Source organism: Calypte anna, chromosome 5 (genome assembly GCF_003957555.1).
Source record: "Calypte anna isolate BGI_N300 chromosome 5, bCalAnn1_v1.p, whole genome shotgun sequence".
NCBI lineage: Eukaryota > Metazoa > Chordata > Aves > Apodiformes > Trochilidae > Calypte > Calypte anna.
Genome location: NC_044250.1, coordinates 4,483,404 through 4,511,382, shown reverse-complemented (window position 1 = coordinate 4,511,382; position 27,979 = coordinate 4,483,404). Strand labels below are relative to the sequence as shown.

General features: G+C 39.3%; 1 protein-coding gene across 3 annotated transcripts in view; it reads right to left on the bottom strand.

Annotated features, from left to right (window-relative positions):
- Window positions 1-27,753, bottom strand: part of GAS2 (growth arrest specific 2) — a 64,149-nt gene extending 36,396 nt beyond the window's left edge. The window contains exons 1-4 of one of the 3 annotated variants that reach the window (XM_030451467.1): window positions 27,622-27,753; window positions 19,604-19,765; window positions 13,754-13,878; window positions 178-319 (exon numbers count right to left, since the gene is read on the bottom strand). In XM_030451467.1, coding sequence (XP_030307327.1) covers window positions 178-319; window positions 13,754-13,878; window positions 19,604-19,745 — 409 coding nt within the window. In that variant the 5' untranslated portion in view covers window positions 19,746-19,765; window positions 27,622-27,753. Of the gene's footprint in view, window positions 1-177; window positions 320-13,753; window positions 13,879-19,603; window positions 19,766-26,807; window positions 26,856-27,323; window positions 27,401-27,621 lie in introns of those variants that run through there. The other 2 variants (XM_030451468.1, XM_030451469.1) reach the window with 2 other exon arrangements.
- Between the last annotated feature and the right edge of the window lie 226 nt (window positions 27,754-27,979).

Here is a 27,979-nt window from a genome sequence, read left to right as displayed (position 1 = left end):
TGAACTTTAAGCAATGTGTGCTTTATTTTTTCCATGCTTCAGATAAGAGGTGGATTTAACACCATTAGACACAGGTCAGATTTGGAGTCAGGATCTATTAAAAGAGACATTCTGTCTTTTAAGGCAAAACAAAAACGTTATTTAGAATTACCAGCTACTATATGAACAAATACATACCCAAACCCTCTGACTCAAACAGGCAGGTATCATCCACCCCTACATCTCTGCACCAGGATAAGAAGTTTGCTGTGTTGTCTCGTGCAAAAAAAGATCCTGAAGGAGCATTGGCTTTGCATGGAATCTTCCGTACTGGTAAGGTCTGCAAAACAGCAGTTTTCTGGTTAGCTACACAATATCTGCAAGCATGGTACTTAAGTATTCCAAAATTGTTGTGCAAGATTTGCATGGATGGGTGACTGCAGAGCCACCAACATATTTCCTTGTCCATTAAAAAACTCCAAATGAAGAAAAACAAGAAGTGAATTTATGATATAAAGTTGCCAACCAGAAAATCTTTCCAAAATCATCGTATCATTGTCTGCATGACGTGAAAGTCAGAGTTGAATCAGTACTAGCAATATTTAACAACATTAGCAACTACAATTTGGGGATTTAGTGTTTGGTAATTTAGTTTAGTGTTTAGGATTTAGTGATTTGAATCAAAAGAAGAAAAAAAATTATAGAGATAGATTTCAAACTACGACTGAACTTTGAAAGATTAAACGTGAATTAGTTTCAGATCTATGTTAGAAGAGAAGACTAAATGCCATAATCACCTCTGGAACATCACTGTAATCCCATTCAATAACATGGAAACCCTCTATCTGCAACACAGAAATGTATCCTAGCAGCTATGGGGTCAAGGTCCAACACACAGCCAGGCTCTCCCTGTACCAGAGTAGTTCTGGTTACATGATTTCAGTATCAGATGAGATTCTACTGATACAGCACATCAATATCTGAAGCTACCAGACTAATACCACAACAAGCTTTACTTACATACTTTTATAACTGAAGGGGAAAAGGAAAGAAAGGAGAGAAGTAAAGGCAGCTATTTACTAAATCCAAAATAAATAATAAAACCAATCAAACAAAAAAACATCCCATAAGCTGAATTCTTTCAAGGAGCTCTAGATATGGGACAATCCTACAGATCACAGGTAGCTGTTAACCATTACTTTGAGACATTCTTCTGAGGGAGGGAGCTTTTCTTTTTTTAGCACCAGACACATTTCTAGGCCAGCATCCTTTACACATCACACCAATTTCTTCAAAGAAACAGCAACTGTACCCTGAGACAAATTCTCATAATAATCTACAGACTGCTTCATGTGTTGAATTTCCCTTTGTGATTTACAGCTTTTGGGAAGATGTAAAGCAGCATCCATCCACCTATTGCACCCCCATCCTTTCTCAGGAGATACTAATTGGACAGCTCTAATAGTCTAAAGAGCTCACACTTCTCTTAAAAGGATCCACAAAAAAATTCTCTGGCAGCCTGTTGAAGGAAAGCTCAACCTGTTCAGTCTGCATTCAGAGAAAAGCTGTCAAAAGAGCCTTTTGTCTTGTTTATTTCCTACTGAAATCTTAGACAAAACATTGCAAAAAACCTTGAAGAAATTCCTTCTTTAAAAAAAAAGAAAAATTTTACAGCCAAGGTCTAACCTGGCCTCATTTCCTTCAGTGCAGCAGAGGAACGAGCAGCATGGGCAGGGATGTTCAGCTAATGGTGGCATGAGGCAAGATGGGAAAGAGGGAGCAGGGACAGAAGGTAAACCAGGAGCCAGGGGTGACCCCCCCAGAGTGGGTCACAGCCCTCACCAGCCATGGTGCTGCCCCACAGCACCTGAAGAGATCCCTGCCTGTAAAGGAAGAGCTCAGCACACCATCCTGTGACAGCAGGAGGCAACAAGACAGTTCTGTCTGTCCAGAAAGATAAATCACAAACAGCAGGAGACAAGGTTGGATGCCAAGCTACAGCACAAGGGGGGCTCTGGCCACAAATTCCAGCCAGCAGGAAGCAAGGCTGGAGGTGGCAGGTCCACAACATGGCTTAGGCAAGAAGAGGGACTGAGGTCAAAGGGAGCTCCCGGGCCAGGGGCACAAAGTTTGGGGTCTCAGTGAAGCTGGCCATGCCTGTTAGAGTATTTTGTTTCCCTCTGGTCCTGAGAGCAGTATTTCCCTGGTTTTTAATAATTCAGTATTTTACATAAACCATCTATTGTACATGCAACATATTCTCACAAAACCAAATATCCAGCTATAAATTGGTTTAACACCCTTAAAATCAAAAAGAATGAAATTATTTTCCCATAACACCTCTGCTTGGACCAGAATATCTGAAGTGATGCATGGATCCTGAACCAGCTGAGCTAACAGGTCAGTATAAGCAGACCTAACAAATCATATCTGACAAAACTATACTCTTTGGGATTTTTGAATGACTACATCCCACTTAAATCACAGATCCCAGATGACCTTAACGGATTAGCAGCACTGTGACAGGAACAAGATGACAAGAAGACAGCTCCAGTATTCCTGGAACTTGCAGACTTGTGTAAAGCTACTTCAGAGAGCATGGAAAGGAGATCAAGCTTCAGTGACTTCTTGTCTGAAAGCACCTGCAATGTCAGATCATGTCACCTCCCAATTCACTCCACAGTTCTCATCTCTGGATTTTCCACAGTGCTTCAACATAACTTTGCTCTCAGGCTTTCCTTTGCAAAAAACTGGCAAGTCTTCTCCAAGCCAAAAACTGTTCATAACACCAGGAACAGCTCGGAAAGGCATTACAGGGTGAAATCATACCAGGTTTGTTTCCATCCACTCAGTTCTCCAAGTCAAGCCCAGCTAATCCTGTGCTTTGTCCAAACTACTTTTTCCTGTCACATTCCTCAATAACCAGCCTATATTCTTTCATGTCATGCTAAGGGGATTAAACACTGTCATGGAAGTCTGAAAAAAAAATATCTCATATTAATTCAGGAAATTTGAATTAGGAAAAAACAAAGTAAAAATCAAAACCAAAAAAACACCAAAAAAACCCAAACAAAAAGACCCAACCAACCAAAGAAAAAAATTGCTCTAGATGGCTGGTGGCTGCCATCTGGCAACCAGAGATTTGAAGGCAGTGTGGGCACAACCAATCTGCTCTACTGGGCGCTGAGCCCAGAGGGCATGAACAAGTCTGCAGCACTGGTCCTGGAGAGCAGAAGCTGCTCCTTGGCACAGATGCCCTCTGCAGCACAAAAGCAGCAAGAAGCAAGGAAATAGCCAGGAGGTCCTTTCTTACAAGGCCCTGCTGGGAAGGCATTGCAATGCCTGGCAGGAAGGCAGAAAACCAAGTTATCCCCTGGGTCACTGTGCTGTTCCTCAGTGCTAAATGGGGAATAAATCTGGTTCTAAATATTTTGTGTCTTCTGATGTATGTAGATCATAATGACTGAATAGAGAAATGCTTTCAAGAAGAGCAATTCAGAACAGATGGTTTATGTGTCAGAAATCTATGCAGTTACAGGCAGCAAATAAACCAACTAAGACTTCATGTACTTAACGGATTACCCATAAATAACACCTCTGTGCCTTGACAAGTGAGACAGACCTTTAAATCCATCAGTCAACTTAGACATTCAGAGAGCTCAGAATGTTTATTTTACAATTACAAAGATTACAGTCTCTTCTAGAAGTACATTTCTGTAGTAACAGCTACTGACAGCAAGCAAGAGTCTGGATACAGAAGTATCACATGTCACTAAATCTGTGATCTTATCTGGTTTTATAGTGACAGAAATAATGGCTTATTAATGGATGCCCTAAAAAGCTCAGAGGACAAACATCCAAAAGTAAAAGTGAGGCATGTCCTGGACTAAACCTACATAATTATCAAAGGAAAATAATAATAAAAAAAGGTCAGTTTTAAGTCACCTTATGGAGTAACTACAACATAGATGAACATCCCTGGCATCACACATGATCTCACAAAAATGTAGCATTCTCTATTTAATCCCAGTTCCCATAGTATTTGGTTCTTGCTGAAGAAAACAGCAAAAAAACCTGTCCTCTCCATTCAACAATAGCACAATCAGATTTATCACTGAAATCATAAGAGAAATACTGGTGTTTTCCTGTCACCTCATGAATTTCCCTACCACCTTTTAAACAGACCTCTACTTTTTTAATATTTCCAAAACTATCACTGTTCAACTTATAACACATGAAAGCTCTTATTTAAGAAAGGTTTCATGGGCAAATATTTTTTACTGATTTGTATAAATGGCCTATCTCAAAAGTGCTTTCTAACAGATCATTTTGAGGTAATTAGGTTTCCATATGGCAAAAGTGACTTTTGTTGACATAGTATAGTATAACCACAGTTGCTTTGAAACAGCAGTGGCTGCAATTACTCCTATCAAATATCATGAAAACAGTTCCCCAGTTACACTCCTTTTACAATCTTGTCTTGTTGATGTGCATGCATGTGGTTTAATGCAGGATGTGGAAGTGTGAGTGAAACAGATGATGCAATCATGGAAAAATGCTGTCAGGTTCACTTCTAAACCCAGAAGGGACCCTCTTACACTGATGCTCTGAAATCACATGGAAAAATGTAAGGTTTTTGGTACTGTTTTTCCAAAACGAGGGTCTGCAAATGTGTGTTAAAACACCTTTCTTTTCATAGCAGACTTGAGCCACACTCTGAGGATTCCTAATCATACCCTTTGAATTATTTCACTACTTTTTCAGCTGTCACTTGCACTTGAATAAAAGGAATAAGATTAGAAGCTTTGTTATGGAAGAGGGTTACAGAGGGAATCACAGGAAAAATTCACTTTTATCATCTGGTGACCTACATTAACCAGAAGAGGGGGAAAAATTACACTCTGGATGACTGCAGTATCTGACTGCAGTGGTGCCTCTCCTGTAACTGCCTCATGTTATACAAACAGAAATTCACATTGAAACCTGAGTATATCAGCTTGATAGAACAAGCATCTATTTCAAAACTTTTTTACAATTTTTGCCATTAAGTTGGATGCTAACCAAAGAGCTATCATCCTTCTGAAATTCTCCCCTTATTTTTCTCAGGGATTCTTGGAAAGCTTTCCTTCCTCTTATAAAATCTGAGTTAGTTCTTCAGGATAGGAAATACAAAAATTCTGCCACCATTTCCTCTGTAAATAATTTTTTGCTCCTGTCTTTTATTAATTTGTTAAATATCAGTGAACTGAAGCTCAAAGCTACCAGAACTTACTCTTACTGAGCTCTTACAATTCACCTCACCATAGTGTGACAATACCTCAAGCCAGCATCATTTATTCAGTTGTTATTCTAAATTATTCAGGAACACTGACCTAAAATGTCTCAGAACCCATTTATAAATCACAGAAGTGGTGTCTCAGCCACTCATTTCAGCAAAGGAAAATTTAGTTTACCTTTGACTGCTTAGTGATGCCACGATTTGGAGGACATAACAGTTCTATGACAGATCAATAAAAATAATAAACAGCATCAAGTCTTTATATCAACATACCAGCTACAACTTTAAAATAAATATATAAGTGAATGGTTTTGAATGTCTAAGTAGAATACATTTTCCCACTTCTTCTGCATAACATTAGTTTTAATTTCTTAAGACTAAGCATAGATGAGGAATAGGATTAATTAAACAACAATACCACTTCAAAAGTTAAGATTTTGCTCATGGCTTTATTCTTTGGAGTTCTCTGTCCAAGACATAGCTCACTGGCCACACAGCAAAAGATGAAAATGTTGGTTGTCATTCAAAAAAAAGGTGGGATTAATACATCATCCTAAAAAATGACTTTAACAGAAACATTGCAACACCTACTTCTAGCAATGTGTCAGAAATCCAAGGGACACAAGAGATGACTCAGTTGACACACAGTGCACCAGACAACTGGGACACCCAGAAGTAATGTCAAAAATTGGCAAGGCAGAAGCTTCATTCATCAGCCTAAGTACATTTGATTCTTTGACTAATAACTCATGTAAATGTGGTCAAGAGACATGTCCATTTCAGTGTGTGGAGGCAAACCTATGATGTCTGCCAGGATTAGAAAGCCACCAATGAGAAGGTGGCTATTAGGCAGCTGGATAACCTACAGAGAGCAACAACTGGGAACCTCCTGTTGGAGAGCAGGGGAGGCACAAGTGATGGAAGCTGACAACAAAGGGCCCATTTAAAGGGATGTCAGACCCTGGTCCTCCCCACTCAATTTGTGTAATTGAGGATGGGATTGAGTCACTGCAGTCCACAGTTTCAAGGAGTCAATAAATTGACTTTCAACATTTCCAGACATCTGACTGTATAACACATCTGTGCCTACTGACAAGCTCACTTTTGCTAATGCTCTTTGAAAGATCATGTAGAAGTACTTTACAAACTCCAGGCATGTGAGCACCATAACCTAGAAGCCATTACTTCTACTTTATTTACAAGCTAAAAATGCTCTAGGAGGCCAACTGCAAAAATCAAGTGTGTTTTGGGGGGGTTTTCTCTGTGCCATAATGTCATTTAAGAGACAGACTACCATTAAACAGCATTAAGGCTACAAGAAAAAAAGAAAAAAGTTCAATAAATGTTTATGGGATTCCATAGCTCATTCAAATAAATATTCTGCATTTTGTCCTTAGGTCTCTGGTTTTTAGAATTTACATTTAGATGGGGATTTTTTAAATTGGTATTTCATAATAAGTTTCTTAGGTAATACCTGATTAGAACAGAACTGCTCAAGACTAAGAGTTGCTCTTTCAGAGGGCAATTGCAACTTATCTTTGCTACATCATCCTTTGCCTTTTCCCCATCACAATGAAAGAAGCCAGAGCTGGATTAACATTGAGTTAGCTGAAAAAGCTGAAGAATTCTAGTTTCTGAATATCCCTCATTTATATTGTAACCAAATGAAAAGAAAAGAAAAAAAAAAAAAAAAGATGAGGACTGCACTTGAGTAGGATGTTTATGGCTATTTCTTTGTCACACAGCAGGACCTGTGAATGAACATGGCAAATATATGCATAAGCAGAAGCTTCCCCATGAGATACAAGCTGGTCAAATCTGAGCAGATTTTCACAGGACCCATGTCTAAAAGCATCTTATTAACCCACAATCGTGTTATCAACACTTGGAGGGGAAGTGATTCTCTCAAAATAAAGTTAAATATTGAAAACATTAAATTTTGGCAAAAACAACTCATTTCAGTCTCAGAAATTTCAAAATCACTTTTTCCCCTTAATCATTCCAGAGGAACCCAAGCTAAGGACACATGTTTAGAAAATTTCAGTCAGAATAGCTGAAGTCTACCAAAACACATTATGGGCTCTAAAGTTTCCTATTGAGAGCTGTTCCCACAATTTCACTTACAGTGTGGTGTAACAAGGATCTCATAACCAAGATGTTCCTTTGGTCCATGGAATTCTAGTGGATAACCTTTCATTGGCAGCCTGAATAACAAATGTCAGAAGCCATGCAAATTCTTTTATGTAATAAGTCCAAGGCTGGCTGTACTGCTATATTACAGTCATGTTTCTTCTTCCTTTTCCTACTGTTTTTCTCTCTGTGATCAATCTCACACATGGTGACCTTTTGAAGCACAAGGTAGGGTAGGGGGTTCCCAACCCTTTCTCTAAGATTAATTCCAAATGGTGTTTTACCTAAGGTGAGCTCAGTGTCAAGGAGGACTGTGATAAAGATCTATGCAGTCTAAAGGAAGACAGAATTTTTTCAGAGGCTTTATCTGTTTGCCTTTTAGATTTCCAGATGTTAAACACAGACACATTTTCTACACAGATGATGGAAACCTTCAGAGAGGATTTCATATGTAGCTCACTGCAGGTAAGTCTGATTTTCCAGACCCCTGTAATGTTCTTTAAGAAAAATTGCATCTTTGCCTCTATGATAAAAAAATATCTGAATTTCTGTGAGTTTTCCAATTAGAAACCACAAGGAAACTGCTAAAGCTCTGGGAATTCTTAGCTGGCAAAGATTTTAAAATGTCCATGATTTGAAAAACATGCTGGAATGTTAATCTATACAGCCAAATTTCCAAACCAGCCTTAAATCAGCCTCTAAACTTGTGAGCAAAGCTTTATGCAATACTTGAAGCATTTGGGGCCAATTTACATATACAAGTTAAATTGGCAATATACATTTATTTATATAAATAAATAAATAAGGCATAATTATGATATGTACAAATTGGTGCCTATGCCTGAATGTGACTTTTGTTTTCTCTTGCACTGCAGTCATCTCCTATGGCTGTATGGCCACTACCTCCAATGTTTCAGGAATTTTGGCTCCTTATTCTAAGTTCAAAACTCACTATTTTTAAACAGATTCTGTAGTTCTTGATAATTCATTATTCCCTAAAAACTATTAACACTAAGTTTTACCTAAGAATTGCACAATTAAGCTGAAGATAGTTGATCTAAATTATATTTTTTCCAAGCTTTAACAAATTCATGCTACTTTCCAGTCAAGTCTCTAATCTTACATTTCTGTTCCCAACTATTCCTAACAGTCAGAATAAAAAGCCCCACAGTTAGATGTTACAAAGATTTTTCTCTTGTTTTAAAGACTTAACAAAAGAAATAATAGGAATGTTACAACACATTTCAGTTGTAGGCATTGTAAGGCAAAGCCCAGCAAAACTAAAAATGGCAGATACCAAGTTCTTCAGTACATTCACCTGAAAGGTACCAAGCAGACAATTACAGAATATCCTAATTTAATTTTTTTTTTCCAGAAATCTAGTGAGAAACAGAAATCTATCCTACCATGCAATCCTCCTGTCCACCTTTGTAAGAATTATTTCTTAAGGCATATAGGGTTTGTCCACATGACCTGTTGCAGGCAAATCTTAGACAAGCTGAAAGAAACCTGGTAGCAATCCAGTTGAACATGAGCTCAGCAAGCTATTGACATGTCTGAGAAAAGGTACAAGGAATTCTCTTAACAAAACAGCTTTACAGTCTTGTGGAAATGATTCCTTCCAGATGGATTAGCACTTGTGAGTCATTTCATGAGATTATTCTTTTCCTCTCATATCCACAGCAGCCCACCACTATAAAGATTAATATACAAAAAGACATTCTTCCCCCCCACACCCTTTTTTTTTTCCTCCCATGTAACTGAGGGCCACATCTATACTGGAAATTGTTAGAAATTGACTCTACAAGCTTTTTCTGCAAAACAAAAAGTCTTCAGAAAGTACAAGTGTGCAGACAAGCAAATTGCTGCTCCAGACCACAAACAATCTGTTCACAGCTTAACCACATTCGTGCAATTCTCAGCTAGAGAGGCAGATTTATAACTCCAAGAGCACCTGCAGATGGTTTTGCTAGAGCTGAGGACTGCCTGGACAGACAGGATGCTGTAGTTGCTGGGAATCTGGCCCATCTACAGGACAAAGATATCCTTGAGAAATGGAAGCTTACAGTCAAAAACAAAACCACTGCAATGATTTGATTTTTCAGCTTGGTTGGCTATCAAGGATCTAGAAGAGTAAGATCCACATTCTCCAGAGGAAGATGCTCCAAAGCAAAGACAGAAGAGACTGTACAAAGAGAACATTTGTTCTTAAGGCCTTTCCATTGGAACCTGAAATACACTTTCAAGTATGAAAATGAATACCCCCTCCAAATAATAATAAAAAAAAACCCCAAACATTAAAGCAATTCTCTCATATCTATGGATGTTCTCCTGAAAATCACACATCTCTGATTCTGTTTAGAAATCTTATTCTTAATTGAATATACTTTGATGCAGTAATTTTGAAAAATAGTGATATGTTTCAGAAGTAAAAAAAGGGAAATTATAAATTTACTAATTTTCATTGTATAGTGCCTCCATCGTTTGTCAAGAGGAAGACTTCCTTAGGGCATGAGTTTTTCTACTTGAAGAACAATCAAGTTAGCTGGTTTGGAACATTTTTTGCATTTCAATATCTTGAATAATTTCAATGTTCAATTTTGACAGTAAGGGAAGCTCAGAACTCTTTGTTGTTGATTTTATAAACTATAATATCTAGCCCAAAGAATAATACATTCATATGAAGATAGGTAAGATTTTCTAAATACAAATTTGGATTTGTTTTGTGCTTCTATTTCTTTTAGAGGCCAAATCAAATCTAGATGATGGCTTCCTGAGGTTGAATTTTAGATTCCAATCCATTACAGTAGTGCTGAGAGAGACTTCAGATTTATCTGGCTAATCTCTGAGAACTCGGAGAAAATGATGATTCAGTCTCACCCTGTTCTCATTCATTTGCCATGAAAATAGTGTTTTCAGGGGAATGTTCATCCACAGGCAGCTTCAAGGATGGTGGGCAGACTATTATGGCCTGCCTGTTAAAAAAAAGGGTGATAACTATTAACACAATTTATTTATGTTGATTTTAAAATCTTAATTAATGGGCTTACTAAGCTAAACCTGAGGAAATGTGGGCTCTGTGCATAATGCACACTCCTTGATGCTTTGAATTTGTTTGTACAGCTGCAAAATTCTCAAATTAACTATCTGTCAGGAAAAGTAAAATACTGCCAGGAGAGCATGGAGATGAAATCCAAGCCAATGGGAGAAAATTACAAAATGGCATCCTGTGACATGAATCACTATTACAGAATAAGTCCTGCTATAATAATAAGGCTGTAGTTTCTAGACAGTGGATCATTAGCAGCAGCAGCACAGGTAGTTCCAACAACTTACTACCATACAAATCTTCAGCATTTATTAAGATTGATATCAGTCATCTCCTTGTCATTTTACAAAAGTACCTGATGATATTTATGACTTTACAGTCTCCAGAAAAGGGGAAAAAATTAAGTCCTTTAAAAAAATATAGCACAGAGTCACACCAAACTAATATTGTGTTCCCTGTTTCAAATAACCACTTTCATTTAGAAGTCAGCTTTTTCTGTCTGAGGCCAAGCATCAAGTACAACAATGTTTTAAGAACCATCAGGTTTTAAAGCATGGTTTAGCTGCTTAACAATGAAGAACATTGTCTCATAGGATTTGCAAAAGACCCTAAGACCTAACAGCCTTTGCAATGAGCACTTGTTTAGTGCCTCACTTTTAGAAACTGGAAAGCTTTTACTATCTTAGGGCTGAACTATTAACAAGCCAAACACCCCAAAGTTTAGGAATTAGACACATGGAGGATGCATTCAGAGTATCTGTTCAGTTACACAGGCTGTAAGTGGCTGTTAATGGCTTTAAGCTCAGAAGGGCAATGAGCAGAGGCTGCATAAATGGCATCAGAGGCTGCCAAACTCCAGTGCTCCCAATCCTACATAACCCCCCTGAACAACACATACCAGAGCAGGGTGTGCCTCAGGTGCTGGTTTTATCTGCAAGGTTCAGTCCTAAAGTGAACTTTAAATGGAACAAAAAGCACATATTTAATTTAAATTATTTTTTATAAGATTGACCCTTGTGAAAGGATAGGTTTGGCCATGTCCATGTGCACATTCAGCAAGCTATTCAGCAAAAACACACAGAACACAAGAGTTACCCTGCTGGGTCAGCCAAAGTTTCATCTGACCCAGGCTAGGTGTAAGTGGGTACCTAGGGATGGCTGAGACCATAGGAAACATATAACACCTCTTGATGCTTTCTCAAGCTCCAGCCATTTTCAGCTGTCTAGAAACCTCACCTAGATGGGGATTCTGTGTATTCAGCTTTCCAAGAGATCTCACTTCCATTAACCTAGTCAGTGTTTTCTTGAATCAAGGTCAACTTTAACATTCATTAACAAAAAACTTCCAACCAATTCCTAAACAAGGATCCCCTTTTATGTCTTAGGCTCTTCTTAGCATCATTCAGTCTCCCACAACTTCTGTTTAGGCAACTTAAGGAATTATGGCAAACAACTGATGATTCAGTGTATGAAGTATTAGTTTTCAGTGCTTTCTTACATGTGTTGCTATAGCTGCTAAACTGGACAGACAGTATCCAAGAGCTGCACAGGTGAATCCATGATCTGTATTACATATTAAGCAGAACAGGATGTATCATCTTCCTCTAATATAAAAGCAAACCCAATGTATTTGATGGAGCTTTACAATCTAGGAAGTAGCTCCCAGGCAAGGAAAAAGTTCACAGATGAAAACAGACAAAATTTTTGAGCTTCTGGAGGGACTTAAGATTCCACTGCTGTCCCCATTATCTATAGCCTTATTCTGTCATCCCTGCTTGTGCTGCCTGCAAGCTGATCCGTCTGGCAGCCACCCATTTCATAACATTCTGCTTTTATGTAAAAAAAAAATAAATTAAAATTACATATAGGGCTAGAAAAACGTGTTCTCTCTTTTGACAGAGGGTGGACGCTACAGAAGTCGGCAGCTTCTTCCAGCTGACAGTTGAAGTCACCAAGGAACCATAATGTTTCTGTTTTCCTGTGCACAGACAAATGGCCAAATGGCTTCAAAAGTCCACATGTATTATTTAAAAAATACATAATAATGATTCAGGGGAAGATTGTGGAATTCTTACTATGCTAAATCTCATAGAGTATAGTTTTATACATTTCCTTGGCACCACAAATCAGTTTTTCCAATGTGTAGACTGGTCCTATTGCCTAGGACTGCTACACAGGGAATTACAATCTGGGAGGATAAATAGCTCCCTAACAGACTATAATGACACAAATCTATTACTCTGCCATTTCTTTGAATTCTTACTCTAATAAGTATGAAATAATATACATTGAGAAAATAGCAACAGAGTAGAATTTTGTCCTTTTAATTGCATTGCTTGCTATACCAGTCTGACAAATTAAAGACCAACAAATCTAAGTAATTACATCATATGGGATCACAAATGTCTGATTGGTTTCTAAAATAACTTCAGTTCAAAAAAAGGGGATCAGGTAACTGAAGTAGGAAAGATCATACTCTCAGCTGAGGAAGGAAGGAGGTCTACCTCTATAAGAAAAGTCCCAAACACTGAGTTATCTTTCTAAACAGTAGATCCCTCTCAAATGAGCCACCATCAGACATACACTTGATGACAAATAATCTCAAAAACCCCAAAGAGCAGTATTAGCCATCTAACACAATCATGTCATTTGAATTTCTGAATAGTCACTAGAATTTTGTAGCCAATGATGAACTGATGACTATTATTTCCCTGTGATCAACCAAGATCATCATTTGCATAATCATTTGCATAATCTCTTCAGTATCTTCTGAAGCTTCACCTTTTCCACATCATCCTTGCAACTCTTTACTGAACCTCTTCCAGTACACAAACAGGACCTTTACACTCAAGGCACCAAAACTAACTATATAATTCTATTATTGGCCTTTTTAGAGCTTTTTATGGAGGAAAAGTCACCTCCAACAGCTACTTACTGTTCCCCTCACAAATAAATACAAGGATCATGTTTTGATCTAGTGGAAGGTGTCCCTGCCCATGCAGGGGAGTTGGAATTAGATGATTTTAAGGTCCCTATCTTTATTAGCTACCGCATAAGATAGACCAAGATCTAGCAGTGTTACCTTCCATATTACAAGTCATTTTTTAGTAACTTCATCTCATAGTTTAATAATTATCCAAGAAGTATTCATTCCCCAATTTTATACTGTAATTTTGCTACATGGAGCAGCCTTATCCTTCCCATTTGCAGACTATCCACTAATGAAATCTCTTGGCTGAGCAGCAAATTTTCAGTACCAAACCAGTCAGATACCTCAGAAACTGATAATACATGCTAGAACATTTACCAGCACTTACTTTGCCAGGCTTGTTTGCATCAAAGCTGTTTTCTTTAAATTTCTCCTGCAGGGTCTCAGCTAACCGACAAAGCAAGGCACCATTATCCAGTTTCTCCATAAAGGTTTCTGCTGTGATTTCTCTACCTGAACAGCAAAAAAAAAAGTTAACATGGCAGAAAGTGTGCAACAGTACAGGCTGTGTAAAAAGAGAAACCAATAGAAATCTTGACAACAATCTGAAATATGCTTAACTGAATAACTTGTATTACTTGGACTATTTAGTGAATAACCTCACTACTACTTCACTTGTATACTTAGAAGAAATTATTAAAAAATAACATAGTTTCTTAGGGAAGGCATGTGGTACTTGAAAAATAATTCCAGCATCACACTCCACAAATCTTGTTTTACTTATGAAATTCCAGTATTTTAAACATAGTGTTTTAACAGATAGCAGGCAAATGATTTACACTACTGTGCACGGGTAAATACAGAGGTGCTAACAATACCAGAGCTTATTTTGTAGCAGAAGTAGAGAACCACATCAAGAAGGAAAGGGACATAATTTAAAAAAAAAAAAACAAACAGCCAAACCCAAAAACTTTAGGACTTGGCCCCCCAAGAAGTTGACAAAGACAACAGTGACCACAATGCTCCTTTGAAACAGCTTTTTCAGAAGTGTACATTGAAAAAAAACAAAAGGGGGAAAGAGTGAAATTTCATCTTCTGTACTCACCACACAGATTACAATTTTCATCGAGAGAACAGAGCCAGAAAATACTCTGATTTCAAAATAAATCCATTATTATCATGCTAGGTGATGCTGCACTTCAGCTGCCACAGATCATCCTTCCTGGCTATGGCAGACCTTTCATCACACTCTAAGTACATCATCCTGACAGATGGGATGTGCATTCTGACCAAGCTGGAAATGCCAGATGAGGAGGTAATAATTTACCACCTGAAACTTCCAGCCTCTTAGCATCATCTCCAGGTAAAATTATCCTTTTCCTTGTTGAAGGTTTTCCATTTTCACATTTCTATAGGAAAATTTGCCTACTCTTTGGATATATTTTTTTGACTGGCAGCTGTATTTTTCAGTTCTCTGAACTTTTGCTAAGAACAAGAGAGCATCAAGGATTAATTCTTGCTCTTTCCATTAAGACATTTGTCCCACCAGCATTTTTGGCAAAAGGTAGGAAGCTAAATTTGAAAAATTAGTATGTCATAGTAAAGGTTTTATTTTTAATACAGCATTGCATTTTATACTACACTCATTTTCTTCTAAAAAATGCATTTCAAATACTTTGAGCCCACTCAAGATTTTAATTTTTATTTGGAAAGCATATTTTTTTACATAGGAAAAAGAAAAATCACAGTCTGTATATCTATTCTGCCCTATGATTTATAGATTTATTATTTCATTTGTCAAGTTTTAAAGCCTAGATAGAGAGATTTTCTCTTTGCGGACACATGGAAAAATAGAACAATTTTCTTCTGCCATTTAACAACACACATATTATTTAAAATGCTGAACTGTGTTAGCAGTTTGGTCACTGCATATTGTAGGCTGAGCCAGAATATTTTAGTTCTGTTCCCTTTTATGAAAGCTGAAAGAATGAGTTTTGCATTGAACATCTGTATCCAATGAAAAATATATTAGGTGTCAGCTTTCAATTCACTGTATTTTATGGCTCCAAAAGGTGGCATTTCTTTGCTAAAACAGACACTCTGACATATTTAACAGTTGAAATGTATTGAATCAAATGAGAGTAATGTTCATAGCCTGAGGAAAAAAATGGCTCTATATATTTGTATGGAAAAAACATTAAACTCCATTAAAAATGTATAACTACCCCTGTAATTATAAGAAAGCAGTTGCAATGTTTTTATAGAATGGTAATAACATTAAGTATAATAAAAAAACAACACTAGAAGTATAAAAAAAACCCCAGGAATATCAAGCTTTTCTCAAAGCTCACAAGCATTGCTTGCCCTCTCTTTTACCAGCATCACCAGATGCCCTTTGAAAAGACAAACTTAGTCCTGAACACCCGCTGCTTGGATGCTGTGGGCAACTATCTATAAGGTCACCCAGTCTTGGGGGTCTTAATGCAGCCAGACTGGGAGGTCTATGAAAGAATAACTAGAAATAGCCCATGGCCAGGCTGTGTGTCCAAGAAGCCAAAAATCAGACATTCCCTGTGGGCCATCTCTGACAACCAGAGCTTTCAGCAGATGTCAGAGGGACTTCAAGGCTGAAGCAAAGTTCCTAAGAAAATAAAAAAAGTTGGTACCTCTATTATTGCACTGAGTTCTTCCACACTTAGTTTAATAACTCCAAGGCAAGACACTGACTCCTGCCTCACAATGAGCTGATCCACTATTTTAATTGTCCACTTCAGTGGTGCCTCAAAACTACTTGGTTACAAATAGGAGCATTTCACTCATATATCTCCAACACACTTTGGTAGAAGGAGAAGCTGAGACACCAGTGGAACTATTCTTCCTGACTCTCTCAAATTGTGTGACATTTAAACCCAACAAAACCCAATAGAAAGAAAGAAAACAAAGGCCACAGATTTTATGCACATGCAAAACTGATTCTTTTCTGACAAGGCTACTGAGTACCCTACAGCAGCTGACAGCAAGAGAGAGTTTTGGTGGCACTGAGACATTACCACTTACTTACCATGGGACATACTAAAAATCCCAAAGGCATTTTGATACTAAAGAAAATTACAAAACCTCTCAAGTAAACCAGACACTGCATCAATGCCAGGAGAATCACTAGAACTATCAGTGCCATGAATGTCTTGATATTCAGATGCTTAAAACCTGCATTTCCCAATGGCTTGAACTGAACATGCTGATGTTGAAATTAAAGATACTGCTACAGAATTCCCATAGACAGCAAGATGAGCAAGATCATCGAGCTGAAGAAAGTTTTGCTATCATTTGGAATCTGAGACAGACAGTTTTCTTGCAGAAGACTTCCCATCCTTCATCCCCCAAACTAGATGCCTCCATCAATGCACCTTTAAGTTCCACACATGGTCTCCATCTCAGTGCCTCTCTTAACATTCTCACCTCTCTGTTCCTTGTCTTCAAACCTCTTTCACTTCTGAACCCAAGCAACTTTTCATGCCTCATGCAACATTCAACACTTCCACATCCAATTCCTCAGTACCTGGCACTTTCCAGCTCCTTTCCTATGAGCTCAGAAAGCTCTTTCAGGAACAGACCTCAGCTTTGAAACCTGGGAGCCCCAGGGCACACCTTACAGGTCTGTTCTGTGATCCCATGTGCTAAATGAAGCTGGTTGGAATAAGCTACAAAATCATAACCCTCTGCAGCTGGTAAATGGGCAATGGGAATGGGAAAAACATATCAGAGCTTTACACAATAGCCAAGGAGAAAGAAAGAAACCATCCTCATCACTTGTCCTGAACCACAGAGTGGTGATGAGGCCCACTCCTCCTCATGTCAGCCATTTGTCCTCTGCAGAAACACAAGAGAAAACAAGACAGTACTGGACAGTGAACCCTACCCTTATCTAAAATATTTTCTATTGCTTTGGGTTTTTTTAAACTGAATTTCTTTGAAAAGATTATGTCCTTCTCAAGTCAGAGTACAAATGAATGACCAAAATATGAAAAAAAAAAAAACCATGGCAAATATTAATAAAAATGTGTATTAATTTGCTTGATAAATTGGGAAATCCTATCATATTACAACTGGTATAATAACATTTAAAATGAGGCCACACAGTCTATAGCACAGAGCAAACTACACTGTGGATAAATAGAATATTATCTGTCCTGTGCTATCTGCACATCCATGCATATGAAAAATATGCTACAAATTTATACCCATTTTATCTTACATATTCAAGTGTCTCTCCTCTCATTAACCTAAATTATACTGCAATTAAATGAAATATGAATTCTTAGTTAATATATTTATATGAATATTAATTACTTTAATTCAGTTCCACTTAATTTATTTTGAATGTGAATTTAAACTTAATTGAATTATTAATTTGAATAACAATGTCTACACAGGAATTTAAAGCACTTTAACAAATCACTAATTTCAGTTCTTCAAGACAAACTGAGAAGAGCTTGGTGTGAGGAGGTGTAGGGGAATGCATTAAGCAAATGAACTGTGCATGCTGCTTAATTAAGAGAAGGTTGTGCCCATTTAGTTCTTCAGTGCAGAATTTGGTGTCCATATGAAAAATCAGATTTTTAATTATAGTTGGCATTTCAGAACCTCCTGCTGGGTGTTACTTTCTTGCTAAAAAAGTGACCTCATTCCTAAACTTGTCACTGTGAGAACTATGAGCTGCAAACAAGCTTCTATTTGTTTTAGAGTGGCTCACTAAAACTTCATTGTTTAAAACACTTAAACAATATATTAAATCCTTAATGGAATGTGCTGCTTCTGATTCAAAAAACAGTCTTTGGATTGCTGTCTTGTGGTAATTGGAATGAAAAGTCAGGATTTCTGGATTTTGTGCTGACATTGTCTAGACAATTTTATAGTCAAAGCTCATTAATTTAAATGGAAGTACCACACAAAGATGTAACTTAAACCAAGTGCCAAGTTTGCAGTTGTAGCTTCATAACTACTCCAACTCTAAAATGGGTATCACTTACCTGCAAAATACTCTATTTGCATTCTACTGATCCTGTAATCACTGACCACACCTCTCCTAACAGTGATTTTTCCCTCCCTCTTAAAAACAAAACAAACAAGCAAAACAAAAAACAAAGAAAAAGAAAAAAAAAAAAAAAAAAGAAATGAAACAATATGTGCAGGTGAAAGGCACTAGATAGATAGATTTTGCTATTTGGTGCCATTGTGAAGATTTGGTTTCAACATTTGCCAAGACAAGACATTGCCTGTGTCTCACCAGAACTGACTTCCAGGAAAAAAACCAACACACAGCACAAATTTAAAACCACTCACCCAAGTTTTTCCCAAAATAACACCAACAGAACTGTCATGTAAACATCAGCTCCTCTGAAGTGTTTTCTCCTCTTTGTTTACCGACTGGCATGCTTCCTTTAGGATGAGGCATTGTATAAGTCATTTTTTTGGTAGGATACTTCGGAGATCACACAAAGGCTTTTTTGCCCTGAATGCTCTCAGCAAACAATATAGGATTTCCTGGCTCACAGCTTCTAAATTCTGCCTTCTTGAGTATGTATACCCCAAAGAACTGTCTCTTCCTGCCAGGAACTTGTTCTCATTTACTCCTCCTTCTATCTACCTGGTTTTTCTTGGCTTTTCATGTGCATCCTCTTTCCTCAACAACATTTCAGCTTCACACACATCCAGCTGCTACCAGTAAATCCCCAGGTCCCAGCTGCAGCCACTACGTCAGCCTGCTCCATGCAGAAGCTTCCCCAAGTCTGTGTGCAGCACCTTTGGCTGCAACTATTAATCACTTGACTACTTGGTCAGCTAGGAGCTATTTAATAGCTCCTTCCATTCAAGGCAGTCAGCACAGACATACTCCTTAGGAGGCATTCCAATAAAAATTGAAGGTGTCGTTGATGGCAGTAAATAGCACAATTCAGCTTAATGGTATTAATACAGAAAACACACTGAAAAGAGCATTTGAGGAAAGATGAACAGGAAATTAGTGATAAAGTTCAATTATGCTACTCACAGAAACTGTGGAGGCAAAGGACTTAGCAGCTTTTCTGACCTTGCTAACAGTTGCATTATGTGGAGGTAGCTACAAACCATAAATACTTTTCTTTTTGAAAGGCAGTCTGAAGGACTGAATTCCCAGCTAATGGTGTACAGAGTTCTCTCTTATTGTCCAGTATTTGTATTTCATCTTATTGTATCTTACCCAGTAGGTTTGTGAGCCACAGGGCCAAATCTTCTTTCATTGGTAACAAGTTGGCCTCATGTCTACTTGCAAGCCACTGACTGTATTGATGCATATCAGAGAGGCCAGGCCCACGTGCCTTGGGGCTCAGAGCAGTGCACATTGCTTATCCACTTGTTGTACCTGTTTTATAACATATATTAAAAAATAATAATAAAAAAAATTAATATCATATATGAAATAAAAGTTTACAGGTTCTCTGTTTAGAACTGTAGAAAGGAACAACAGTAACTATGAATCTAAGAAACCAGATGTCAGACAAACAGATGTGGATCTAAGACATGAATACAACTTTGATGACTGAAGTTTTGTTTTGTTAATGGATCACACTGAAAGTGATTAAATCATACAGATAGCTTAACTTCATTTGTACTCACCAAGCTAAACATGTTGGCAACACATATCCAAATATTCTGCAAGGAATGATTAAAATCAAATGAAAATAAACATTTTACACCAAGCTAAAATGTCACTACAGTGCCTGATCCGAAACCCATTCAAAATAAATGGAAAGTTTCCGAGATTTTTGGATCAGGCCCAAGAAAAACATGGGAACAACTGAGTTATGCTACTACAGCAGACTTACTAACAATTAACAAATGTAGTTACTAAAGGAATCAGCCTATTCTACAGTTTTATAATAATTTTAAAAACCCATCAAATATATTTACTAAATAGCATTATTTCTTCAGAAAGCAGCATAGCAGATAGTGCTGGTAACCCTCACTTCCCACTTCCATCTCATACACAAGTGCTCCCTTGCTTCAGTGACACCTTACTGAAACTTTAGTTTCAGGTAAGACAATGCATCATGTGTTAAATATTGGTTAAGTGTTGGGAGTCTTTGAGCTGCCCCACTGGTCCTGCTTCTCTGCTCCTCAAGGACTGATCCCCCCATCCTTGGAAGCAGCAGCTACATGGTTGTGCTTTGGTTTTCCCCATCAGACTGTGAAACAAGCACAGCACTCTGTTTATGGTTCATGCTGATCTCTGTGGAGACACAGAGCAGAGAAATCAGGGATTTGAGATACTATTTCAGTTTGGCTCAAAAATACAGAGCTGTCTTTAAATATTTCATACTGACCTAAGCTCTTGTTTCATAAAAATCAACAACCAGGGTATGTAACAGGCTCAAGGACTGAGATTCATGGCAGGAGGAAAAAAGAATAAAGAGCTCTGATTTAAAAGGATGCATGGGTGCATGAGTTTAGTAGTAAGTGAGAAGCACCAGAAACAAGAAAGGTATTCCTAGTTTAAAGCAGTTTAAAACTAGGAAAGATGAGGAAAGGCAGAAAAACATGGGACAGAATCTCTAGAAGCTAAAAATGATCCAGGCATCTCTATACTGGGACTAGGTCAGCTTGAAATAGCAGCACTGAATTAATAATATGGGTCAATTTGTGAAGCAGCCATGCAAAGTGAGGACTGCAGAATGAGAAATGTATTACTGATGAAGAGTCTCCACAAACAACACTAAAGAATCACAGGTGAATTACATACAATCCAACATTACTCCTGTGTAATCCTTCTTTAGTTTAATTTCTGAAAGGAATGAATTTTCTCCATCCTAATTCTCTGAAAAACTGCCCTACGCTTCAGTTAAATATTTTCTTGTTATAATCAAAGGAAAAAAACAAACAAACAAAACAATCCTAGCTTGGATTGAAAAGAAAACAGCCTTCAAGTGGCAGATTATAATTTTTTACTTGTAACTCCTATCACAAATTCTACGAGTGATATTGTGGGTCAGTTGTCAAACTACAAGCATCAGAAACTATCAAATTCTTTTTACAAATGCTGAGAGCTACTGCACTTCTAAAATAAATTTTACTTAAGCCACCACAAGACTTCTTTGCTGGAGTACCTAATCTTCATTACAATGTCCATCTTCATCAGTTATAGCAGCCCAATCATTAACTGTTAACACTTCACATAGGAGCTGGGATCTGTGAAGAAGCTGAACTGAGTTAGGTGAAGGCAACAGTAGCTGAGTCCTCAGCTCTTTCAAGACCCCTCTGAGGATTCTGCCAGTAGTCAAGGCCAGAGTTTTGATTCTTTACTCAGATACCATCAGTTCACCCCCTTAAAATGTCTTAACATTTCTTTTCTGGTGAGCTGGAGAAAAGTTTCTTGACAATTTAGCAGTGAGGAATTTGGTCAGAGAAATAAAATAGCCACAGAGGCAGACAGTAGCATTCAAGGATACATCACCACAGCTCAGGCAAGTTTCTTTTCCTCCAACTGTTTCACGGGGGGTGTTTTTGGCAGATGTAAGGTATGAACAAAGCAGCCAAAAAAAATTGGGTTTTCTAATCTCACTGCTTTCTAACAGCAACATCAAATCATCATACACAACTCTAGCACTAGCCAACACAAACATGTCAAATGTGCTACAGAATGCTGCAATTCTCTATGAACTGGAGAGGCTGATATAAAACACTCAAGCATTTTCAAAGCTTACCTCGAAATGCTGCTTTATTCCTCAAAAAGCAGCTTTTTCCCCTCTACTATTCTGAAGCAAGACAAGGTAAGGTCTTTAACTCTTTTTCATTCTGTTTTGTTAGAAGTCATATTTATGCAGCACAGTCTTTTTTTCCACCTCTCTCAGTAAGAGGACAACATATCAAATTCTTAGACTTATTGTCTAGCTGAAGAATTCAGTGTGGGATAGTTTACAGTACACCCAGTGACATGTAACAGATTCAACACACTGAAAGGTTATATTTCTTTCTGCTTGCTTCAACAGAACAGAGAAGTTTTATTTTGCTTTACAGTACTACATTTAGTTGTCTGGGCATTGTAGCTCACTGCTTGTATTTTGCCAGCAGTGTAACTTACACTACCTGCTGATTGTTGTCAGTGATCATCAGGTGAAAGCAGTGAGAATCAAACAAGTAATCTTCTGTAACTCCACTGGCTTTTGTTGGGGTTAACTGGTGGAACAAAAGGATTAAAGAATTATATGTTCTGTACTCAGTACATACGAGGGGAAAGCTGTTCAATCTAGAAAATAAAACTGGCTGCACAATAAGGCACAGATCCTTGGATTCAATTCACTTTCCTATTCCAACCACCTTCCCTATCTGTAAAATGGCAAGAGTAACACCCTTCAACCAACATCAGTGATTGCTGGGAGGAAAAAAAATATTCTATATAGTAAAAATATATATATAAAAATGTATGTGTATACGTAGATATGCATACACAGAAAACACAGGAGCTCCACCCTGTGAATTAATCATACAAACCAGTAAACTTTTACCCCAAAACACCCATCCAGTTCCATCATATACACATAATGGCTTATATCAAGTAGTTGCTGGCTGTGCAATTTTCTCTATATTATTACCTGAGTCCCATTGTTGCTTCAGCCTTATCCTAATCACAACTTGTGCATGAATGACTACTTTTAACTTGGTCCTAGATAAAATTCTTCCAGGCCAGGGATGAACAAGTCTTGCTGAGTCACCTGCTCTTTATAACTTGACTGAAGAATTAGCATAGATTTTAAGTATCCAGCAAAACAAGGATTTTTTTTATTATTATTCAGTTAGAAAAGAATAAAAAGATGTTAAATGTGGCTTTGGAGGGGAAAAAATATAAAGCAAATATAAAACTGTGTTGAGATCAATCTGATCAAATAAACTTTGTTGCAAAGGTCCTACACAATGTCCCCTTTGTACATTACCAGCTTGACTGTGACATCTGGTTTGGCCCACCTAGGTACTGTCACCTAGCAGCCAAATTAATTGACTGGCTCTGTTCAGTTGGCAGCTAAACCAGAGTCATCCACCAATGAAGATCTGCACATATACCAACTCAGTGGCCTGGTTCCAGCTTTACAAACCTGGAAGAGAAGATGCCATAACTCTGCCATGGGACATGGAGTCCAGATTCTAATTGAGAAAATCTTCATCAAATTAAACATGCAGGTTTTAAGCTTGCAAAAGGAGGTTTCTTGTAATATGACTGAGGAAGTGTATTAGCTACCAGTTGTAGAAGAAACAACACAACTGTGCTCTAGCTTTACTGTCAGTAGTAGAGAGAGTAGACAGCAACTTAGACAAGAGGAACAATAGGAACTTGAACACCAGACTGCACATTGGCTTTGACAGAGGGGTATCGGTTCTAACTGCAGACAATCTCCTGCTGTCTCAGAGAGAAGGTAATGCTATTGGAAATCAGCCATCCTGGAAAGAGAGGAGACAGAGGATCAAAAGCCAGAACAGAGCTCATGAGTATCTGGCAAGGGTCTCTGCTGGATCTCCCTGCTAGTTCTAATCACCTCAAGCAGATGGAAAAGAACAGAACTTTTGAAACTTTACTGGAGTTTAAGTGGGCTGTGTGAAGCAGTCACTTACTCTAAGTGCAAGCTGGGTGCAAGAGAGGCTTAAATAAAAGATTCCCTGTTCATAAACAGATTAAGTTGCAGTGACAAGTTGCACGTTTGTGCAAGCAGCAATGAGGCTGCCCACAATTTGGGACCCATACTGTCAATCACCACTTTCACATAAGCAAGTGCTGGTTTTACACACACAGCACGTCCCAGCATAAATACATTCACGTTTGAAAACTGATTTCAGTTTTCCTGGCATATTTTTCAGGTTTGGAGAGTATGTGATTAGTCCATAGACTAAAGGCTGCTCTTATTTTTCCACCCCCTCACCCATGTACAAATATATGTGTGGAAATGGGGGTGGGGGAAATATTAACATCTTCCTTTGAGAGCCACAGAGGTAACTAACAACTTCTGTAATTGGTATTTTTAACATCAAGAAATTGTTCCCTATGGTGAGATCTGCAAGACAGTGGGAATAACTTCTCCAAGTTCAAGTCTCCCTACGTGAAATCCTTTAAATGGACAAGAAGCAGCATTAGGAAAAAACAGAGACCTGTTGCTCTCTGGTAAGATGTTACTCAGTCAGTCTTAACCACCTGCAGTTGCCAGCTTGCTACAGAACATTATTTACTCATTTTGCCCTTTACATATGTAAAACTAAACAATTTTTAAAGGGATTCTGCTGCTTTATCATATATCTCCTCTTTAAGAGCTGTTAGAGGGCTTTACTTTCTGTAAGAAACAACAGGTCTTTCTTGTCTGCATTCTCACCACCATAAACAAGCAGATAAAAAGCAAGCTCACAAGTGCAGCAAGTGTATTTTTGTAAGGAAATTCAATTTTTCTAGTTATTTTATTATCCTTATAAACTATACCACAACCAATTTAGCCCAAGGTTTCTGGAGCTTTCCCAGATTAACTTGGAGCATACTGTACATGTTAGGAGCTGGGGGAGGGGCACTGGAGGGGAAACACCATCTGAAACTCATTAATCAATTAGAATTTTTAGGGGCTTACATCAAAATGTGATCTATGCTGATAAAGTAAACTTTAATCACAAGAAGCCTTTGTCCTTTACGTTATGAATATACATGTTACAAATGTGTGCAGTACTTGGAGAGAAGGATAGAGAACCTGGCACAACACCTTACTGATACTTTAGACCTGTAAGACCCTTGGTTTGAGGCCAGACCAGAATGGAGTTAAAAATCTGAGCTAATCATTGGAAGCCTGGACATTTTCAGGACTATGCCTAGTAGAAACAATTCTATTGCCTCCAGAATGTCTCCTCTACCAAAAGGAAACCAAAAAGTCCTTCTCACACAGACTGAAATAAAACTTTAGGAATGTTTGATATCTCCTTGCTCATAAAATTTTAATTTCTGGAAACTGAGCCTGATTCATAAAACAGTCCAAAAACTTTCAAGTTGACTTCTCTTTGCCTGGCTCTGTAGTATTTTTCTGCTTGTAATTTTGCTTGGTAAGCAAAATTATCTTGGTAAGGTAATTTTGGTAAGCAAAATTACCATTAAAATTTATCACAAAAGTTTCAATCTCCACCAACTAGAGAAGGAAATACTTATTTAAACTGACATGTCTTACAAGAATATAAACTTGTCTTTTGCTGCACTCACACTGCATTTCAAGCTGACTCCTAATCTTTGCTTTTAATTATGAAATTCCGTTTACAAGTCTTGTCCTGAAATTAGTGTGAAGCTTACTGAGAGGTGTAAAGTATAGTCAAAGAGGTTCTTTGAATAATAAGTGTGCCAGTTCAAAAAAGACTGGGTAAAAGAGGTTAGCAATCTAAAGTGAGTAAGATCTAGAAACATGGCTATAGTACTGATTCCTCCTTAACTCACCACCAGCATCTAGGTTTGGTTTGGTTTAGTTTGGTTGCACTTCCCACTAGGGTACCACAGTATAATAATGATCAGATGGCCTATTGTACCATTTGATATGAATTTAGGAATGTCAGCTAATTTCCTATTAAATCACAATCCATACCACAAAACCACAATAAAATAATTACATTTGGCATAGCGTCCACTCGACAGTGAAGAAACCATTCACAATTTAACACGCAGGGAAACTGAAGTATACTTTTTTTTTTTTTCATTTTTAATTTCAAAATAGTATCAGAAGTGTAATGGTGCAATGCACCTTTCCTGGTGTCCCAAGAGTCTTTATCCCCTAGAAGCAAGCAAAGCCAGTGGGCTCAGGTGCCACACACCACTGCAGCAGGATGCTGACAGCAATCCTAGAGACGAAGACAGCAACCTTCATTTCCTACAAGAGCACTAGCGAGGAAACGAAGCCCTCTTAACGTCAACCTCTGCCCTCCAGAGATTTGAATCCAGAACCAGAAGAGGAAAGCAAAAACCTGGAAGGACGGATTCGGGAATGTGGCGGGACTCCCCTCGCCTGCTCTTTGGGGCAGCGGGGGCTGGCAGGCTGGGAGCGCCCCGGGGCACCCACTGCCACCGCTCATGGCTTGGCCACCTCCTCCCCAGCACTTCCCGCAGCCTCCTCTCACACTTCCCACGGGCTCTACAAAGCCACAAACCCCTTCTCCTCGCTCCACCAGCAAGCCAGGGTTACGCGGTGCCCCGAGCAAGATAAGCCAGAAACCGGGGGGGAAGGGCGGAGGGAGAGGGGTGGGAGCGCACAGGGAGCAGGAGCCACCCGAAAGACGGGCGGGAAATGCGCACGTCGCTACACAAGGGGAAATCTATCCCCCGCCTCCCTCCGCCTCCGCGTTTGTCCCGCACCGCTCGGAGCGCCCGGCAGTCGCCAGCCCGTCAAAGTCCCGCCCCCCGCTCTCACCCGCCGCGGAGCCCAACTCTGCGCTGCGCCGGGATGCGGTTGTCCTTCTCGGGGCCCCTCCACACTCAGACTGAGCTAATGTCTTTGCCATGAGTGCTGGCTGGAAGCGCTGCTCCCAGGTCTGCCCCTCGGGGGCAGGACCAAGCAGCCCCTGGCCCTCCAAAGGATGCCCCGGGGCAGCCCGCCAGGAGCCCCCGCATCCCACCCCGCACCCACGAACCCTCTCATTCCCCCTCCGCGATGCTTTCCAACTCCGGACAGACAGAGTGGGAGGGAAAAAATAAAAATAAAAAAACACAAACAAACAAACAAAAAACCCCAATAACAAAACAAAACCTTACAACCAGAAAGAAGCACCCTCAGCTGCCCGGTGCGCAGACAACCGCCCCACAGCGCGGTGCCGGCCGCTGAGCCTTTCCCCTTCCCCGGCGGATCCCTCACAGCCGCCCCGGAGACAGGGGGGCAAGGAAACAAAAGCCCCTACTCCGCAGCCAGCAGCCGCAGGATGAACCTCACCTTCCCCCTGCGTTCCCCGTCCCCTTTCTCTTTAAACCCAGAAAGACACACGGGCTGCAGGTTCCCTCGGGGGGCTGGCAGCGAACCCCAGCGAACCCCAGGTGCAGGCAGGGCTCCCTCCAACAAGGCAGGCAGGCAGAGCTCCCCCCGGTGCCAGGGCAGGCAGGCAGGCAGAAAGGGCTTCCCCCCCACACACACTTTAGGCATGCAGGGCTCTCCCCGGTGCTTGCAGGCAGGGTTTACCCCCGGGGCCGGGGTCGGGGCAGTCAGGGTTCCCCCCGGGGCCGCACTCACTGACCCGCTGTGCTCTGAGCCTCCGGCAGCCGCCGCGGTCCCCCCGAGCTGAGCTGAGCAGACGGGCAGCAGCCGCGCTGCCGCTCTTCATACTTCTGTCCGCCCCGCTCGGTGCTCACTTTGGGAAACCCTTCTTTTTTTTTTTTTTTTTTTTTTTTTTCCCCTTTTCTTCCCCCCCCCCCTCCCCTCCAAACCCGAGTTCCTATATTTCAGCAGTCCACACCGCCTGAACGGAAGTTCAATACTTACTTTTTTTTTTTTTTTTACTTTTTTTTTTTTTTTCAGAGGGACGGCAAAACGCAGTTCACACTGATTTACCCTTGAAATGCTGAGATATTGTGTTACAGCCCTTGGCAGCAAGC